This window comes from Anas acuta, chromosome 8, assembly GCF_963932015.1.
Source record: "Anas acuta chromosome 8, bAnaAcu1.1, whole genome shotgun sequence".
NCBI lineage: Eukaryota > Metazoa > Chordata > Aves > Anseriformes > Anatidae > Anas > Anas acuta.
The window spans coordinates 15361090-15381726 of NC_088986.1; the positions used below are offsets into that span (position 1 = coordinate 15361090).

Genomic DNA, 20637 nt, shown 5'->3' on the forward strand with positions numbered 1-20637 from the left:
TTTTGATAGCAGCAGAAACTGAGTTGCGCATTTTGATCCAAATTTAAATTTCCTAAGGTCTCAAAAGTTATCAATTGCAGAACAATGACAATTCTAATTGCTATGGCTAACAAGAAAAAAAAATAGCTTGAAGTGTGATGGAAAATAGGGATAGGTTTAGTTCACTTTATTGTTAGATTGCTGTATGAAAACACCAACATATAAAACCTGACGTCTTTTGCAGTGCTGACTGGCTCTCAACAGTGTCAAGTGATTGAATGAAATTATTTTGTAATGTAAATTTCAGACAAAAGGGAATTTGGGGAGATGAAAAATACTACCTTCTTTCCTACACGTCCCCTTTGACCTGGATTTCCTGGTGTTCCTTCAGGACCCTGTATGTTAATTAGGGAGAGAAAAAGAAATGATTGAGAAAAGCCCTGGAAACATATTTAAATTGTGCTCCAAATTGGATAACTAAGCAGGCTTTTGTAATACACAGAGGTGGGAGGAAAAATCTCATTAAGCGTTGCTGTGAGAAAGTCAGTAGAGTAGGACTTTTTCAAATTACAGCAGAAATAAATGGGCATACATAAGGGATCACTTATCAAAGTACTGAAAATGCTTTGGAAATGAAGAAACAAAACACACAAAAAACACCAACTAATAAATCTTGTCCAGACAGGAAATATTACTGTAGTAATAAAGTTGCTTCAAGATAAATACTGGATTTAGAGAAATGCAATACACAGTCAGGGGAAAATTAACAAGACTTTGGGACTATCAAGTGTGAAGAGCAGGGCCCTGACACAACTTACTGCAGCAGGAGAGCCCTAACTCAGTTAGTGGTGGTGCCTCCCACCGTCAGCCTCCTGGTGATGGTGTAAGTGGGTGAGTTGCCTGCAGGTGAGGAGTGTATAGAGCTACAATCCCGCTGTCCTCTCGGTCACTTCAAAAAATGACTCTCCTGAAGGGCTCAAAGTGTCTGGAGCTCACTGGCCTCAGGTTACCTGATAGCTCCTTGAAGGCAAGGAGGCTTCAGTTTTGGGTAAGGGGAGATCTCTCTCTCTCTCTCTTTCTATAATATTTTTAGAGATATTGTGGTGATGAGCTATGATAAACAGAGTTCAAACTGATTTGTGAAGTACATATGTTGCTTCATATGTATCTGTTCAAGTAAAATGTAGTATTAATCTCATCCCCAATAGGACAACCAGACAACTGATGACAGGTAATCCATTTCCTTGTTTAAACTAGAACGGCATGATCTGTCCACATCCCTAGAACGAGGTCAAACCAAAATCATGATCTGAACACTCCCAGATGCTGGGGAAGATGAGTGAGGAGGGACTGCAGCCACTTCTGGAACGCATGGAACAGAAACTTGAAAAATACCCTGCTAACCACATCCTCCCAAACATCAAATCACCAGACCCGCCTGTCTCTCTGAGGTGCAGCAGCACTGTTGATGCTGTTTACTCTATACAAGTTAATTACATACTTTGCAGATATGCCAGGGCCAAGCTGTTTTATAATTTTAATGTACAAAACATTCCAGCTTTTCCAGAATTGCCAATCCAAAAAAAGAAGTCAGGGTGACGTTACTGAATGAGAAACTAAAATTGTTCTGCAGCACACTGTGAGCTCTCAGCATGCTGACAGCTGAAAGTGTACTTTCTTCCTTTACTAGGAGAGTAGGTCACTGTGAAAAACCCAAGACTTAAAAAAGCAAATTGTATCACTGAGGCTTAGAGGACAGAGAGGATAGTGCTCACAGCCGTTAACAGCTGGCCCTCTGAACTACTGTTTACTCAGACTCCATCATCACATAAGAGCTACAGCGAAGGCAGCCAGAGGACTGTGAATGAGAAAAAGACAATTTTTGCTAAGGGAATCTGATGTCTGAATTAGGACTACGTACTTGCTTTGGAAACCGTGCTCTAAAAGATTAGTTTACATTAAGAACTTGCATAAAACTTCAGCAAAACAGATTATATGGATAGAGTTTAGGTGCTAGGCATTATGCCAGAACAAATAAGCAAACTGATATAACAATGTGGACTGTGGATCCCAATGCTCATTTGCTATTCGACCTGTGTGTGTACTGCTCTTTCTCTCCATCTGCAGTTTCTGGTTTAGTTATCTATGGCAATTGATAATATGTTCATTTAAATATATGTTCATTTAATTCCTTTCACAGAAGCACCAAAATGAAGTTAGTTAAAGAAAAAGTGTCTTTTAAGAACAAAATGGAATCATGAAATTCTTTCTTCTGTCTCCTTGCTTTTTATAGTATCTGCCTCACTACAGGGCTGTTGACAAAGGAAGAAGAGAAGGCCCACCATAGATGTGACCTCACACCACAGCACAGAACTATCAACTGAAGCAAGGCTTCCTGGCACGACACACCTTCATTTCTGGAAGTCAGTTCCAGCATAGGATGGACAGCATCCATAACGACGTCTTTACATCACCTTGTCAGCAATACAGAAAGGCCACTGTTTGGAAAGACAGGCCAACTGATCAGGAACCACCAGCAGATGTTGTTTGGATTATGTGATGTCTACTATCATGTGATACTGGTTTTAGGCCAATTTGACCTGTCTTGTATCTCTCACCAGAGAAGGACCTATAATCCAACACTTTAAGAAACCCCATGCTGTTGGTGTCTGTGCTGCAATCATTTTATAATGAAAGACACCTCAACATTAAGGATATCACTTCATCTAGAAATGTTATTTTTAGATGTAGCTTTTGTTGTTAAAGTGTATTTAAAAGAATGACAGCTAAACATGTATTTGGTGAGAACATCACCACAAAATCTTCAACTGGAGCTAGAACGTGGATGCTTTAAGTTCTAGAGCTTTATTATTTGCAGACTGCTCAAAATGGCAGTTCATTGTCCTGACAAACTTTTAATCTAAACTAAAAACTAAATAGCCCTGGAACAGCAAACAAAGCCTTAAGGTAGGGAAAGATACAGAACAATAAAACATCTTACAGCACAATTTATGGTAGGATATATTATCTCACCAACATCTTTAGGCATTTTAAAAACATTATAGAATGATTTAATTCTGTTAAATTGCCCACCGTCTCCAAATGAAGGTGAGGATAGAGACAATCTATGGAAGGTTGCCTGGAGGGGAGAGATCTGAAGTGAGAGACACCAGGCTGTGTGGTGTATGTGTCTAGGTGACAAGTGTGAGGAAATACTGTCTGCTAAGAGACCCCAGATTTAGGATGGGGAAACCACATAGAAAGGGGAGACAAACTAGTTTAAAGATGGTAATCTTTAATGCAATAGCAAAACAGAAAAAAAAAAAAGTAAGCTAAATTAAAAAGGAAATAACCACAAAAAGCCCACTTAAAGTTGAAAACACTTACAGGAACACCCATTATGCCAGGTTCACCAGGGGGTCCGACAATTCCTGGTATTCCCATCTCTCCTTTTTCACCAGCTTCTCCAAGTAGGCCTTGTTCTCCAGGATCTCCCTTAAGGGTAACAAAAACAAACAAACAAATAAATAATCGAGTTACTGTTCCAAAATTAGTTATTCTTGAGAAGAGTGAATTTAAAATCTTCAGGTTTGACCATAAAAGACAACTGAAAAACCACCACACTAAAACTGACTGGAATTTTTCCAGTCAAATTCAGATCAGGCTTCAAGTTAGGGTAAAGCCCTTTCTATCTCATTCATTCACTCCTACAGCCTGATTTTACTTCATCCGTCTCCATCTACCTTGAGGATGTGACGTCCCCTGTCCTTGCATGTGACACAGTCTCTGGCATAGCACTGATCTGGCAGAGGACATGGAGCAACTTTGGGCTCACTCTGTCCAGCATGATGGTCATAAAGGAAATAAGATGTACTCAGTTCTTCAGTTTGCTTTTCTCTGTCAAACCATTCAACTTTGTTAAGCTTGCAGAGCAGATCTGTGCCTAAAAGGCACAGGAAAGTCTATAATATATAGGGCCTCCCATGTTAAAACTGAGCTTACTCAACTGGGCTCTGCTGAACTTGTGAAACAGAGCGGGGAGAAAAAAGATATTTTGGTCTTTAAATTAATTTGACTGCTTTACATCTGCCATAAAAACTGAATGTACCTTTGGGCCATCTTTTCCTTGAACACCTTCTTCTCCTGGAGGTCCTGGTTCACCCTTATAGAAATGAACAATTGAAAACGAAGTTATTGCCACTAACAGAACTTCTCCAGATAAAAGTATTGCCTTGGAAGAACTCAGACTGGTCTTACATATGCTTATCATCATTTTGGACTTTTTGAATTTTGGACTACTTTTATGTTGTGATAATTTGTTTTCATTTTTCACAGATTTACAGTGACAGTTACAGCCCTGTGAATCTGGAACACTGGAACATGTAGAAGACAATCTACATTTCAAAATTGAGGCAATACTATACTCATGGAACACTGAAGGTTTGAATAGTGGTACTGAGATTGCTTAGTTTCAGAGTACATGATGTGTAATTACAATAACCTTAAGAATACATCTGTTTTGTTCCAAAATTTCCACGTTTATGTGAATAACTACTATATTGGTATGTTCCGTGACTTAGTTTAGGGCCATGAAAACCTCATTATTTACCAACAGTACTATCTACTATGACTTTTTAGAACATTTGCATTTCTCAGGGTCTGATATTCAAAGACTGTGGCAACTTGCAACTTTTGATGCAGATAGTAAAACAGCAAATACAAGCTATCCTATACTGCTAACGTGGTATTTCAGGCATAGAAATATGGTAAGTCTAGAGCTTCCACTGTGTACCAGTACCAGGTATTACTGTTCTGCCAGGGCTAGTGGATTGCTGAATGCACCTTACTGGAGATTTTGGGCAGAAGAAAAAGATAACAACAAGGAGCTAACATATCTTGAGAGTAGCTCAATGGTAAGGTTCGAATCTAAAAGGATACAGTTTATGCTCTTTTACAAGTGCCATGAACAAAACCTGTCTTGAGCATTTTAAAAGCTTTTATCATCCTTCAAAGGTAGGCAACTGTCACATGAAAGAGGTAACACATGCAGAAAGAATAAGCAGGTGCACAAGTATTTATTAAAACTAGTTGGTGAATGAGCTATCCACAGCACCAGAAGCAAATCAGCTGCATGAGACAGTGGTACAGAGGGATAGCTTGCTCTGCTGGGACTATAATGTTCCCATTATTTCATAGGAATCTGTATACAGTGTTATTCTGTGCTGTTATCTTAACAGCTGGGCTAGACACCCTTGGATTTAGTTTCATGCTAAAACCACTTCAGAGACCCACATCATGGGTCTCTGTGACATGAGACACTTAGAAAAATTTCAACTTCACAATCAATACTTTTTAACTTGTCATGGCATTACAAACATTCTTTTAAAATCTTCTGACAAATCAAGGTTTTCTGACTTGCATTTCTGACACATTCGTAACATACTTTTCTTTCTGGAAAAGATTCACCCAGAGCTCACCCTTAAACCTTGGTCGCCTGGTTCTCCAACCTTCCCAGCAGGTCCAGCGTCTCCCTGGAATATCAAAAGAAAATTAAATCTTGAAGTTGATATTTCTAACAATGATGGGGTTTACAGATAATGCAATCATCATGACAACACTGCTTAATGGATCACATACTGTATCATTATCTACTTGGCTAATAAGTCAGATCACTCTGATTTCATTGTTTTTGGAAACTGGAAAATTTTAAAAGCCCAAGTGAATAATTTCAACATTTACCTTTGTGCCTGGTTCTCCCTGCAGTCCAGGTTCTCCTTCAGGGCCAGGAGGTCCCTGCATGGTACAAGAGCTATTCTTACACATGACCATCAATAATAGTTTTGCTACTACCAAATAATGCAGCCAAAATAGAAGCAAAAATATGACATGAGACACTTAAAGAACTGCATGTCTGAAAAATAAAAATAAGAGAAAACTGTTGTTGGTCTTACTAGAGACTGACAAAAGAAGACTATAAAGGCATTCAGAACTGTACCATTGAGCAGTAATACACTGAAGACTCAGCAGTACCACTAAGCATTTACCTTTCATCATAAATTGCTAGCAAGCTAAGCAATAATCTACCTTTTGGAATTCTTACTGACTACTTCATCACTGTTTAGGCTTGGAGTTAAGTAAATACAGACACTGGAAAACAAATATACAGGTCTTCAGCTTTCAAAGTGTAAATGGTATTAGATTACTTCTTGTAGAGTTTACATTTAAACCCTTTCCTGCTTTGGTTTTTAACAGGCAGTCATAAGACTGGGTTCTGGGTGACTGAGGAAGTGCATTTCTTTGAAGAAACCAAATTCCTTTTGTTCTAAGCGAGCTCATCCCTCAGCTACTTCATTGCAAATGTGCCTAAAACATTCTGTCATACTTCTTTCAAAGAGATATTAAAAACAAGGCAAAAAATAGAAGTTAGGAAGAAGACAGCCTGCAGCTGCTTTTCTTCATCTACCATTTGCAAGGATATTTGATTAATACCATTCCAGTTTCAAACCCCCAGTTTTGGATAAGCTGTCTAACTGCAAGGAGAATGTTTCTTCTTCCCCCCACAACTTGTTTACTACAGATGTCGTGAATGCATGCCTGACAACAGCTCACAATAGAAAGAGGTACTTGGTTCAGACATTATTGCTTTGCAAAAGCTTTAAGAGAGACTCTCAGCAGCTCATGGTATTTAAGTCAGCTACACGTAATCCAAAAAATAATTTCTGAACACGTTGTCTAGGCATATTCTGTTGCTTGAGTGTTTGTAATTAGTATATAGATGATGAAAAACTCACCTCCAAACCCATTTCTCCAATAGTGCCAACATCCCCTGGTTGTCCTCTTGGACCCTGGCATTAAAAAAAATTTTGGCTACATCATGCAATTAACATTAAATCATGTTGCACAGCCTTGAATTTGTCTCTTCAGAACACTACCAGCTGGCATAAGGAAGTATACTTCATTGTCTTTCCTTCTGAATCCCACAGTATATGCAAGTACCATGAAAGCATACAGTACCAAAGACCTCATTGCAAGTCCTGACACAGGGAAATAACAGATTTCACACCAAAATAACAGATTTCCAAGAATAACACAGATGTCTCTTCTTACAGACCAAAAGTAAAGTGTTATCTGTACTAAGCTCTCCCCTTGATTAACTGAGACTTTGTTTAATTAAGGTTTGTTAGACTGTCTGGTTTGTTTTGTGGAAAAGCCTACAGTCTGGTACAGAATTAACTGAAAGCAACTACTGTGTACTTCACTGTGGATTTAGCAATGTTTATAGAGAACAGTCATTGAGGTGTAATGGAGTAAAGGCTGGAGTCTTTTAGTAATATCAGTAAAAATGCTATGATCATTTTCTTACAAGCCCTACTAGAAATAATAGATTGCAGTAACACATGTCTTCCTAAAGTCGCATGCTCAAACTCTATGCATGGTAGATTGTCCACCTCTGCATATGGACTGGGATTTGCATGCCTGGGGAGCAGAGTTTGCTTGTAACAGCTTACAGCTGATTCTAGAGCCACTATGAACATGTCAAGACAAATCAACCCCCTAGGTGTATCCAATCTGAACTCTGAGAACGTTTGTACCCATTTACCTCTTTTGGACTCATTTGAGTTTAAGGTAATTCTATATTCAAAACATCTTGTTGCTTTATAAAATCTCATGTAAAGTAAAGATGTTGCCACTTGTATTGGTGATAGAAGCCTTTTGAGCAAGTATTTACTCTTTTTAATTTCACCTCCTCCTTACAAACTATGCATATGGTTTTCCTCCTCCTGATGACTTGGCAGTGATCACAGAAGTCTGTTCTTCCCTTGCAGTACCAATGTAAACTACATGTGAACAAGAACATTGCAGCAGATGCATCTATTTTAACCTATAGATTCATTGAAGTGTGAAGAATGACTGAAACTGCAGTTAATTTCCTGTTGATAATTCACTTGGGCTACACTATGTCCATTGGGTTTTAGTTTGCAGCAGTTCCATGACATTCCACAACACAGTTGACAGAAAGCTTAAGTCTGATTCAGGAGTCAAGTTGTAATATTCACACAGAGCTAAACTTGCTGGATTGGTAACACATCTTTCCCCTGTGACTTTCAGGGACGCCAAACAGGGCAATATAACAGCATATTTAACCATTAACAGCAGATAATTTGCAAACAAGATTTTCACTGAATTGCCTGACAATAGATAAAGATAACATGCAATTTAGATCAAGCCTGCTACCACAAATAGTTCTAACTGCATTAGTTTCTTTGCTCCTCCATCAATAATTTGCATTTTTCTGTTCTGTGCAAAAACTAGTGACAGGGAAAGAGAAACTGTTTCGGCAGCTGGCTTCTGTATAGTGACCAGCTGTCAGAAGATGAAATCAACTTGCTTGCAAAAGCAGTTAAAAAAAGAGCCAAGCATTTGATTTGAAATGTCTTGCATCATTTTCATAGCTTCCTTCATAGCTGACAGTGCATGTATAGATTCTACAATGATGAGAACAACAGAAATGTAGGTTGCTCAAGAGTAGACCACTTAAATTAGATAAGGCTGATTGTCATTTAATATGTATAAAAATTCAGTATTGACCAGAAAATATTAGGAATTTTATGTATACATCTTGCGTTATAAGTCTCTCATATGTCACAACATTAAGATTAGGTAATTAGGTAAAATAGATTAGATTATATGGAAGAGCAAAAAGTGACATGAATCCAATAACAGATGTTAGAAAATACATTTTCTGTTGACACATTTTGCCATTCCTACAAGTTGGCAACTGAAGTAAACAGGCAATTTTTTTTTCAAAATAAAATTTGCTAACATTTCTAAAATGTTGGCTGTTGAAATTTTTCTAGACCACACTTCCCCATCGTGCAATGGCTTTCTGTAAGCATCTGTCAGCTTAAGGATTACTAGAAATAATTTTTAATAATAGAAATAATATTAGAAATAACATACTTTATATCAACACTTCACTTTCAAGATTTAAATTAACTGTATGTCATTTGATGTCCAAAATAATATTTCAGAAGCAACAAAACCATGCATTTTGACACCTCAGACTTCTGCACTATTAAATGGCAGCCTTTCCCCAAGTCCCCCTTCTAGGAAAGCACATACTTTCATTGTACTTACATAATCTGATTTACCCGCAGAGATGGTGATGCAATAATATTCCTATCACAGCTACATATTTCAGTACTTTGTATGTATTTGCTGCAGATCCTTCACGTTCATCTGTTACAACATTAGCCACATGAAAGCAAGTGTGGCTTTGAAATAATAATAATCAGAACAAGAATCCATTCAGCAGAGGAATGTCTGAGGTTTATTAAAACAGTCTCTTTTTTATTGAAACTTTAACCTGCCAAATAGATGTGGTTCCTGAGTTTCTGAGTAACAATCCTAAAATTTGTCTGAAAAAACGCCACTAACATCAGTATTGGCACATATGTTTACATAATCCATAACTTGGATGTCTACCTCAATACACAGTATAGCCGCCTAATACTGCAATCCAGATTCTGCCATGCTCTCTTACATTGTGCATGCCTTACTTCAGTGCTTCCCAACATGATTAACAGGTCCCCTTATTTACAAGTTAGGGTAAGGAATGGAGGCAGACTCTAGCCCTGTAGTTTTAAAACAATTACCCCACAATTCCTACCTAACCGCTGCTAACAACAAATCTTGGTAAAACGGAGCTTGAGTTACTAGGGAATTCAGTACAATATGTGGAAAAATTTTAAAGCAGGCATAAGGATCGACTTACTGTCTCTCCCATTGGTCCTCTGTCTCCTGTGGTTCCAGGAGGCCCAGGCAAACCCTCAAAGTTAAAAATAAAATGAAGTAAAATAAAAAATCAGTTGGGAACAAGCTGTTTCACATTCTGTGAAAAGTGACTTCCCTCTCTTATTTCTTCTCACTCAATCACTTGCTCAGGAATACCTAAGAAATTTTTTCTTCTGGATGATATGCACTGCCATTCATCTGTGTATATATAGACACACACAAGTCCCAGTAAAGGAACATGAAATGAAAACCCATTGTCAAAGGTGAGAGGCACCAGGCTCCTAAATCTGGCCAGAAGAGGCAAGAGAAAAGCAGTGGCAACCAGCGTTCTGAGTCTCAATTTCAGCACAACATCACTACCATTACTGCTTTGCTTCTGCTTTTCTGCTGCCTTCTTTTTAAAAAAAATACCATACCATTAGGATTGACCAATAACTTTCTTTGTAGAAGAAAAACTTAAACAGAACACGTTAGATTGTTAGATTTCCACTGGAAAAAAAAAAAAAAAAGACCTAAAAGAAAAATTTTCTCCTACACAATGTATATATTTCATATATTTTTCTTTATTTATCCCAACACTGATGGCACACATCTAGTCTAAAATACGTCAATTATTTTCTGTCACAATGAATTTCTCCCTTAAAACTACAATAAAACCACTACCAAAACAACTTCTAGCACTCCCAAGCTACACATAGTTGCCATTCTGCTGCAGTTTGCTAACATACTGTAGGTTTGCACTGTGGGCAATCATCCATGAGAACACTGGTCTAGTAGCAGACTACCAAGTTCACACTTACTCTCACTTTTACCTCTGATTCTTTGCATGAAAAAATACGAACTCTTATGTTAGTTTTCCAGCTGCTCCAAAGTAGACAAATTCCCTTATATGAGTGATAAAGAAGTATGGTATTTGGTGTTTGGGATGAAGTACTAGAGCATTTCATACTCACTGGTGCACCTTGATCTCCTCTTTGTCCTGGATTTCCAGCTTTGCCCTGGTCAAAGAGAAATATTGAAAGATGATGCTGGCTTCAGATAACTTCCAAACACAGCTCAGAAACTTGCGGTAACTGCATTAAGGCTTAATACAAAGATTGTCTCCAATACTTACAATGAGCCCAGGAGTGCCTTTCTTTCCTGGATCTCCTCTTTCTCCCTGATAAATAACCAAAAACATGTGAGTTCTATGTGCATTTGCTAGATAAACTGCATACAGCTGCTACAAGTTTAAAAGTTGCGTTAAGTGCAGAAATTGCAGATTCAGGCTTAGATGAGTTTATACCATAATAAGGAAGTATTTGAAAAAGGCAAAAATTTGCAAGGTTTCTCCTACACTAAATGGAAATTTGTTATGGCTTCTAACACAGTAGTGTTTAGTGTTTTTGTTGTTGTTTGTTTGTCTTGGTTGGTTTGGGGGGGTATTGCCAGTCATGATCTATTTAAACGTTTTGTACAGTACTGAGCAATGCAAGCACTCACCTTAATGCCTTGTGTTCCTGGTTCTCCTGAAGGACCATCTAGACCTCTAGGTCCCTGAATATTGAACAAGTGATTAGGAACATTAATTGCGTGTTATTTCGGGCTATCAGCAGGGAGATGAAACATAAGCTATAGGAGAGGGAAACATGTTTTGTTGGCATGTACTCTGAAAATCCACAGGACAAAGAAAAACTTTCACTATATGTTAAGTGTAAAATAGAGCTTTAAATAATAAATTTCATTACTGGCTTACTATAATGTAAATGTAAGGTTTTCTTTTTGTTTGTTTTTAAATATATAAACAAGATGTTTAGGGACTCTGTTGGACCCAGCTTGCAGACAAATATTTTCCACTCCTTTTCATCCACTTTTTAAGCATGCAACACATATTTAGAAGTATTTAGATGAGCACTGGTTATATGGGGTGCTTGCTTTTGAGCATAAGTTGTACATGTAAAAAAATCCAGTTAGCTTGTAAGACTTTAAAACAGGCAGATAAAGTTCTTCCATTAGTAAACCAATTTGAGGCAAGATTAAGACCAATTTATAATCTCTCAGAGTGAATTGCTGTATTATTAAACTGTCTACTGTAAATTGATATTTTACAATCAATATATGAACAAAAACTATTATATTATGCTATGCTATTACAAATATAGCAAATATTTATTGCCAAGATGTTCAGATATGATTATTTAAGATTATTAATGCAAATCCATTAGTTTACAAGCAAATAAAAGGATCCTTAAAATAGGTAACAAGCAAAATGGAAAAGAACATTTTATCCACAGTGACTCAGGAGGGTATTTCCATAATTCTAAACACAATGAATGTTTGTATATAGAATACAAAATTAAAACCAGTTAACAACAATCTGAAACCAATGACCACTTTAAATAAGAGCTAGATGAATATCAAGACAACAGAGCTGGGCTCTTTACAGCCGTATGCTGTGGGAGGATGAGAGACGACAGCTTTCCTGGTGACTTCTTGGCTGTGTTGGTACCAAGCAGAAGGAACTAGTACACTGCTATGGCATTACCTTGAGGAAATAGATCTGCATTTTCAGAGTGAACTACTCAGTTGTGGAGAAACTTACTTCTTGGATCATGGTTTATAGTGCAGGGCATGCAATACAACTCTCTGTAATCAGATGTGAAAGTGTTCTATTAAGTAATAATGCAGGGCTTATAAAAAGACTTTGTTGGAAGTGCTGGAAATACATCTTATTTTATTTATATTACTTTCTCCTCAAAAAATGTTTGTGACTTCCATGTCCCTCTTGAGCTTCTGAGGTAAAAAAGGGCAGAATTCTGTTCACTCTAACTTGGGTTTACCAATGAACATCAAAACCTATGTCAGAACAGGTGATGAACACCCACCTGCCCCTCTTTGGAGCTACACTAAAAGAAGGGGCTGGCCGGTAACTTGGAATCCAGAATCTGTTAGGTTTTGCTCTTGCAACAGAATTGTCTCAAGAAAAAGTCCTTCCTTTGAGTTGATGTATCAATACATCCCCTGGCCAAGCCATAATTATCCCATGAGAAGCTTATCTGCCAGCATTTCAGCACTGCTGCTGCCGGTCAGCATGAGGGAGAACACAGGAAACGCAGGATGAGGAAAAGGAACAGGCAGGGAAAGCTGTCTGAATACTTCTGAAACGTTGGACAGTTTTGGTCACAGCTTTTGTGAGGCAATCCTTTTGTTATCTTGGCCACCTTCTCCGTTTTGATGAAATAATGACTGAGTATTTACAGACACTTTTTTTTTTTTTTTTTTAGATAAACCAAAGGAGAAAAGAACAGATGCTATAAGAGACAACAACACTCCTGGCTGCTGCAGGGCTCTTGCTGAGAAAGGTACCAATCCAAAGACAACTGAAAGTCTATGGAGAAACTCCTAGGGACTTCAACACACTCAAAGATCAGGACCAAAAGACTAACAGTGTTTTCATGGGTGATGGAGGCCTTGATAAGAGAAACAGGACTGGGTCTCAAGTTCAGATTATGTAATTGTGTAAGCCCAATTACTGAATTATTATATAGCATTACTTAAAAGAAAGCTAAACATATGGATTAAATTAATTTCAGGTTACTGATCTGCTCTTTTTCTGTAACTGATACCTATAATGCACACCAAATGAGTTGTGATGAAAGCTCAAGGAGGACTGAGCAGGTTTAGAGTCCTATCATCTGACATTGCTTTCAAGAGAAAGTTCTCCAATAATGAAAAGGAAAGTGAAGGTGGGAAGCCTTGAGATGAAATGAGGATGGGTCAATGAGCTGGGGGTAAGGGGAGATAGAAGTTCAAGAACAAGCTACAAAGGAATCCCCTGGGGAACATAGGGAGGGGAAAATTCAGAGTGTTAAGGTTAGCAATTGCAGAATAATTTAAGTGTTTCTCAGACTTCTTAGATACATGGCCTCTCATTTGTCTTTACATTCTCCATAGGGCTGATAAGATGAAATATTCAAGGAGGACACACTTTAATTGTATGAATTTGTTTAATAAAGAAATTTTATCTTCTGTCACTAATAATACTAACAGACAGATCTTGTTTTTAACACTTGTGACTTCCTTTTAGTCATAACAGGGGTCATAGCCCATAGTTCGAGAAATGGCCCTGTCAGGAAACTGCATAGGATTCTGTCTGTATTATGCACTGAAGCCTTTCTGCAAGTCATACAGGTACTGCCACTTGAGTAGTGATGGCACGAGCAACCCAGTCATTAGGAAGAGAATGACAACTGACTTAAACTGCTAATAAAGTCAAGTGGTCTATCATTCAAAACACCAACCTTTAAATAATTTTGAATTGAAAACAAAGTAGAAGAAACCAACATGAAGCTCAGCTTCATGCCTGTTTTTAACCTACCCTTAGCCTGCCATAGAGTAGAGTGCTGGAATCCAAGGGAAAGCCAATTTAATATTCTATCAGAAGCACACCATAACATTCCTATAAATAGCACAGTGTGACTCATTATTGGCACGGATGGGTTGGATCTGTATCTTTTCCTACTATAACTAGGACAGAATGAGAGATACACATAATTTACCTGCTGTTATTTAATTTTGGTTGCAGCTGAGCTGAGGAGTAGGGCTGCCAAATGATTGCTACTACTGTTTTTCTTTGGCAAGTGTTCAGCTTTATTTCTAAAATGGAACATATTGCATGGAAAGCTCAAGGATAATCAAATGAGAAAAAGTTCATATAAGAAGGCAAGAAATGCCAATCAACTTTTTGTTTTTCTCATCCTACTTCCTAGATATAAGAAGAGTAAAAATCACATTATAAGCGCACTATGCAGCTACTTATCTGTCTTAAAGAGCAGAATTCCAGGAAAATAAGAGCAGAAAAAACTATTGCTTTTAAGCTTTAAAACAGCAAACATCACCCTGAAGAATACTAACTTCTCAGAAACTCAGAAGCTATTAAGATTTTTGCTTCAGTCTCACTCATGAAGTGAATCTAATGATACATGAGCTCTTCCTCTCAAATTAAAGATAATTGTTATGTTAATCAGAGGTTATCATATGGACAAAAAGCAGCACCAGTCTCTGGCATTCTAGTTTTCTTCTTACATTAACACACAGAACTAAAAAAGTGCATCAATGGCTTCATGGCTGCCAACATTGCTACCAGCATGTCTTCCAGGAGTCTTGAACGTGAGCTGAGGAACCTCTGTGCTCAGGGGCACATCCACCAAAACCCCGACTGAGGCTCCCTACTCCCTTCTCCATAGGCTCCCAAAACCAGACAGCCTCCCTTCAGCTGGCCAGAACTCCCCAGCGTACTGGAGACTGAGCAGCTGGATGCTTTCAGGCAGAAGTAGGCTGCTGGGTAATCTTGGATGTGAACTGGTTGCTGAAAGGTCCAGAATTTATGAGATGAAGGAATTCCACTCTGTGACAGTGCAGAAGTGGAGGGTCAGCACTCCCAAGACTTCCTGCAGATTGCTGCTATGAAGACGGGGTAAGTTGTTTCAGTCACAGTGAAGGGGAATTTCCATATGCTTCTATTTAACTTCTGTATGTGACTGTGGTATGCATTTTTCCAAGGGCTGCCACACAGAGCTTAGGGTTCTTACACTTGTCATTCTGAATCCAGTGATGACAAATCCCAGATTTCAGGGGCCTCCAGATATTTTCCTTATGCTAGAGTCCACTACGGGTCTGATATTTTGATCTTGAGAGCTGAAAAAGTTCTCAATGGTTTCCTTGGGAGTTTGTTCACAGAGCCTGGAGACCTGGATCAGCTCCAATACATGCTTACATGAAGCATTCACAGTCCATGCTGGATGAAGGCAAAGGCACAAACCACAATTCTGAACCAGCACTTCCACAGAGCTTGTGATGTTTGGGATTTATTTTGAGTGATCTTTAATTATAAGCAATGATGTGCTGTCAAAGTAATAGAGACTCTCTCAAAAATTCCTGTCTCAGTTGGCAGATGATGTGATACTCCTTAAATAAAATATCTCCTACCTTCAAAACAGAATCTAAATTACAATGAGTCTGTCCCCCACCCCACAGAAACAATCACCAGGTAGCAGATAATGCTGGGAGGGAGGAGAGTCTACAGGATTCACATTCATGTCAGCAGCTTGGTTCTGAATCCAGCTCTGGTGATGCTGGCAGATGGACTGCCAAGAGTGAAGAATCGAAAGGGGAGTTTCTAGGGGAATGCTGTGTCTGCTGGAATTAAAACATACATCAGCAGATCAGTTCCAGTTTTAGAGACAACTGTTTACACTAAGTTATGCTTCAGTTGGCCTTTGAACTCACTGCAACCTACAGGTGATTGGTGAAACAAACTCCAAAAGACAGATAAGGCCCAAAGGATTTTTCTTTTTCAAATGAAGCTCAAACATCAGCATTTTACAGTGAAAATGGGTCTGCATATATTTACTCTCCTCCACGTGCCACTAGCCTGATGGCTAGAAGGGTGCAGTTTCACTGCTATTTTTGACAAACTTTGTAAAGCCAGTCAGAAGAAGGTCATTTGTGCTGTAACCAGAACCCTCTATACAATGAGCCACCAGTGCTTCCTGCAGGCATCTTGAGCTCAAACTGCAAAAATAAGAGCATTCAAGCCCAGGAAATGACTGGTGGGGTTTATTAAGGAAAGTGTTTATGAAAATCATGAAGCCATCAATACCAAGGAAACAAAGTGGAATACTTTCACTGAACTGTTTTTATGCACTGTGATCAAATGCTCATACAATTTGATTAGGACAGACTCCCTCTTGGTTTACTTGGGCTTTGCATAAAATGGAAAAGAGCTTTCCATTTCATTTTTTTTTTTTCAAAATGCAGGAATTGCAAATGACAGTCCAATTCAAAGTCAGAGATGCTGGACTACACCCTCTTCTGACTTTGCTCTTTCCTTTTACAGCCACTGAGGACTTCGATTTTATTTCCAAAGATATAAATGACATACTGATAAAGAAAGTTTCCAAAACACTGAAACAGTCCAATGGTAGTCATAAATGGCAACGTTTGCATATTTACGCCTACAGAAAACAAGGCCATTTGCAATTTTTGTTTTGGTCCTGTTAGCTGAAATCAATGGCAAACCCCTATTTAACTGCAATGTGAGAAGAAATGAAGAATCATATTGCTTCCTACATGGGATTACAAGTATCATCCATCTGATGTCAGTACAAATGATAGGAGTCCAGAACAGAATTCAGCAGAAGCACCTGTATGTGGGTCACACATCAGATTCATACATCAGTATTACTTACTCTTCTTCCCTTAGGTCCCTGTGGCCCTGGTGGTCCTCTTGTCCCAGAAGGTCCCTACATGTCAAACAAACTTATTATTGTCTTCTACAGACAGATTTCTAGAAACTATGGTGTTCATGCACGCTTAGTAATAGCTCATGCAGCCAACACAAATCAGTAATGTCTACTCATGGTTCAAATTCAACTAATTGTGTTAGTACAATTTATCTATTAAAATCTAAATAATAGTCTCTATGTAATTTTATTCTGAATAAGAAAGCACACTGACTGTTGGATACATTACTTTTGTCCAACGTTCAAAAATTCCTCCAGCTTTTAGTTCAGCAACATTATGTTCAAAAAGCCTAACAGTTGTGTATTGATGACCCACAGCCAAATTACAACACAATTACATAAGTAAATCAGAAAATATTTTTATTAATAATGAAACTAAATATGATATACATAAATTATATTAAGCATCAATGAATAAAATTGCTGTGTAATAATAAACCATCCTTAAAATTTTTTTTATATCAGTGAGTAAATGATATAATTACTTTTCCTGTCTCTCATGGATTATCCTGGTAAATAGCAGGTAAACAGACTTTGTGTCTGGATGGGTAAACTTTCATGACAGTTTTACAGACTGCAGCACCAACTGGAAAACATTCTTAATTCCAGCAAAGCATAAAGGCAACTTAATAATGGCACATTTTTTAACAAACCAAAGCACTATTTTATACCTACAGGTAATCCTTCAGGTCCCACAGGCCCAGGGCCTCCTGGAGGTCCTGGATAGCCCTAGAATTGAAATAAATAAAGAGAAGGACACATTTTTATCAAAACTGTTATTACAACAACAGTAATAAATCCAGTTACTTGCAAAATTGGAGGTAAATTAATAAAATGTTTAATCTTGCAAAATTTATTCCCAAAACTTTGTTTAGAAAACAGAGATCCATTTGGATCCACTTGGGTATATCACAAAAATATCCAGATATTGGATATATCACAAAAAAAAACAGCCAAAGAATGTTTTTCCCTGCGTATGGGCACTGGCTGACAGGGATTTCCTGAAACAAAGTCTGCTGAGTTCTAATTGATTTAATTATTTTAGAGTCACATTCACAAAATTAGTCATGCAATTCTCAGAGAGATCCCAATAAGCAAAATTTCCTCTCCAGTACTACAATATATCAATGTGAGCTCCTCCTGATGAATAGAATTCTTCAAATGTCTAAAACTCACAAAGTGTTAGCTGGTTCTAGAAATAGCTTTTTGTGGGACTACTGATTTGGGGGAGGAAAATGTGATTGAAGTCAGTGGCTTAGAATAACACTAACCACTCATTTCAGTGGTCATTATACGCACCTAATGAGTCAGTTAACTGTGGCAATGCATCCCATAGGGTTTGTTAACCCCATCCAAAATCCTCGTGTCAAGGCTGTGACAATGGGAACAGAAAGTGGAAACAACCTGGTGTGGACAGAACTGGCCAGGACAAAACGCCAAGCACACCTCTTGTCCAAAGCTCTTGTCCATCGCACACAGGCCCACATCTGCAGCCTCTACAAAGAACCACTGAGGCTTCACCATAGCCTACCACATTACTGCCAGATAACACAGGGCAGAGTACCCACGCTAAGTCAATGGATAATGAGTATGTCAAACTACCAGCATGTCAGCTCTACACTGACTTTAATACTGTATAAAAGAAAAGTACAAAATAATCCCTGACAGAACACATAATCATGGTATGACCCCAGAGCCTCATCAGTAACATTGCTTTGAGACCAAAAATTTTTTATAAAGGAACACTATGACCATGAGGGGAAGGTTAAGCATTACACATTGCCTACAACCTCCCTTCTTGTTTCCTTATAAGCAGTTCGGTCTGTAAGCATTCTCTGTTCATTCTGGAACCACCATGATACTTGCAAACAAATGCACAGTCAAATCCTAACTACATCTCCTCAAGAACTTCCATGTGCATTTGGCAATGGCCACACATGTATAGCTTTATACTTCAGTGTTCTGATAACCCACCTAATATGACCGTGGACCTCTAGACTGCTAAATGATGCATGAAATGTTGCATCCTGATTTAGGACCAGTGGTGCTGTCAGAAAGTCAGTCCTCCCACCAGGGTGGTACCCATGGGCTGTCTGGGTACTTCTGTGCAGCAGAATTAAGAGGTTACTAGCCTGCCTCCTAGAATAACTTGCGTTACCCCAGCACATGTAATAAATTGTTCGTTTACTTTCCTTCCTTTATTTCTCTCTCCTTTCAATACAGTGTGTTTTATTTTTACTCCAAGTCTGCTGAAAGCTATTTTCAAAAACAGTTGTTTTGCTGCTTCATTCAGCAGATCACTCAGAAAGCATTAAAGCTGCTAATGAAGCTCCTGGGGAATGATGCATCATAAATACTACTCTTTTCTATAAGGCTTGCACAGTCAGAAGGGTGAGAATTTATCACTGTTTTGGAAAGTAGATTGCCACTGTAAGTAGCGTAAATATGGATTCTACATTACTTGTGACTTACCGTGACACCTTTCTCTCCAGGAGGACCTACTGGTCCTGGACCGCCTCGCTCTCCCTTTAATGAAAAATTAAAAAGAAAATAACAGTGAGTGCTCTGTCCCATGTCCATTGTTATGGACATATTCTTGTTGGATATACTGTCAACAAGGCTAACCTGCACTAACAATGTAACAGTGATAACAGTGATGCAAGTGATGCAAAAAGACTTGTATCAGATTATAGTTCATAATCTATAAGCAACTTGATTGCTCAAGGAAACAACTACATGCTGAGCGTAATACCACCACTGGTATAGGGACTGCTCTTCAGGAACAGAAGCTTTTTTTTTTTTTCTTTTCCATAAATGATAAAATTGAATTGGTGTGTCTTCCCTTTTCTTAGATGACCAGAGAATGGATTCGGTACTACTTCAGTCTCCGTGAACTGCTGCTGGGAGATCCCTTGTCTCTGTTGCATGTACCACATTCTTTAACTCATAAACCTTGCCACGGAAAACAAAACAAAAAAATACATTCCCGTCTACCTCATTTCTTCAATATGTGTTGGGAAAAACAGAGATCTAAGAGCAAGGCAGCAGCAGAATCAATTGGAGTAGGTGGAGTAAAAATGGTCTCATTCTTGTCTTGCAAATGTTTTCATTTGTTATTCACTTCACATCCAGCCCAAGTTCTATGCCCATAGATTTTTTCTATTGCAAAGATGACACTTCTATTACAGCATTATCACTATGTCATATATAATACCTGTATTCATTACATACTTTAAAGGCACATTTCTTTAAAATAATTGTGCTCAAAGTACATTCATCATTTAAAACCACATAGCACTTCTGCACCACAGTATTTAATACATAAAAGAGGAAGATGAATTCTACAGAACAAGCATGGTAATGAAAATAATTATTGTACCACGAAGAAGATTGCTTCCATTTGCTGATAGATTAGCCTTTTTCTCTCTTCCCTCCCCTCCTACTTAAACTAGCAGCAGTATCCCAAGGTAATCTTTGTTGGGTAAAATGTAATTACGAAAAACAAGAATCCTTTGATGCTGAATTCTAAGACGATATAGCGATTAAAACCATATGACAGTTTTCTAAATTTTTAATTTAA

General features: G+C 38.2%; 1 protein-coding gene across 6 annotated transcripts in view; it reads right to left on the bottom strand.

Moving 5' to 3' along the window:
• The window catches only part of COL24A1 (collagen type XXIV alpha 1 chain), a 151121-nt gene that overhangs the window by 29772 nt on the left and 100712 nt on the right, over positions 1 to 20637 (bottom strand). For all 6 annotated transcript variants that reach the window (XR_011098786.1, XM_068690206.1, XM_068690205.1 and 3 more), the window contains exons 26-38: positions 19530 to 19583; positions 17733 to 17786; positions 17004 to 17057; positions 11257 to 11310; positions 10889 to 10933; positions 10728 to 10772; positions 9755 to 9808; positions 6771 to 6824; positions 5719 to 5772; positions 5457 to 5510; positions 4088 to 4141; positions 3367 to 3474; positions 321 to 374 (exon numbers count right to left, since the gene is read on the bottom strand). Coding sequence is in view for 5 of the 6 variants with exons in the window: in XM_068690206.1 (XP_068546307.1) it covers positions 321 to 374; positions 3367 to 3474; positions 4088 to 4141; positions 5457 to 5510; positions 5719 to 5772; positions 6771 to 6824; positions 9755 to 9808; positions 10728 to 10772; positions 10889 to 10933; positions 11257 to 11310; positions 17004 to 17057; positions 17733 to 17786; positions 19530 to 19583 (738 nt within the window). In the remaining variant the exon portion in view is untranslated. The remainder of the gene's footprint in view (positions 1 to 320; positions 375 to 3366; positions 3475 to 4087; positions 4142 to 5456; positions 5511 to 5718; positions 5773 to 6770; positions 6825 to 9754; positions 9809 to 10727; positions 10773 to 10888; positions 10934 to 11256; positions 11311 to 17003; positions 17058 to 17732; positions 17787 to 19529; positions 19584 to 20637) is intronic.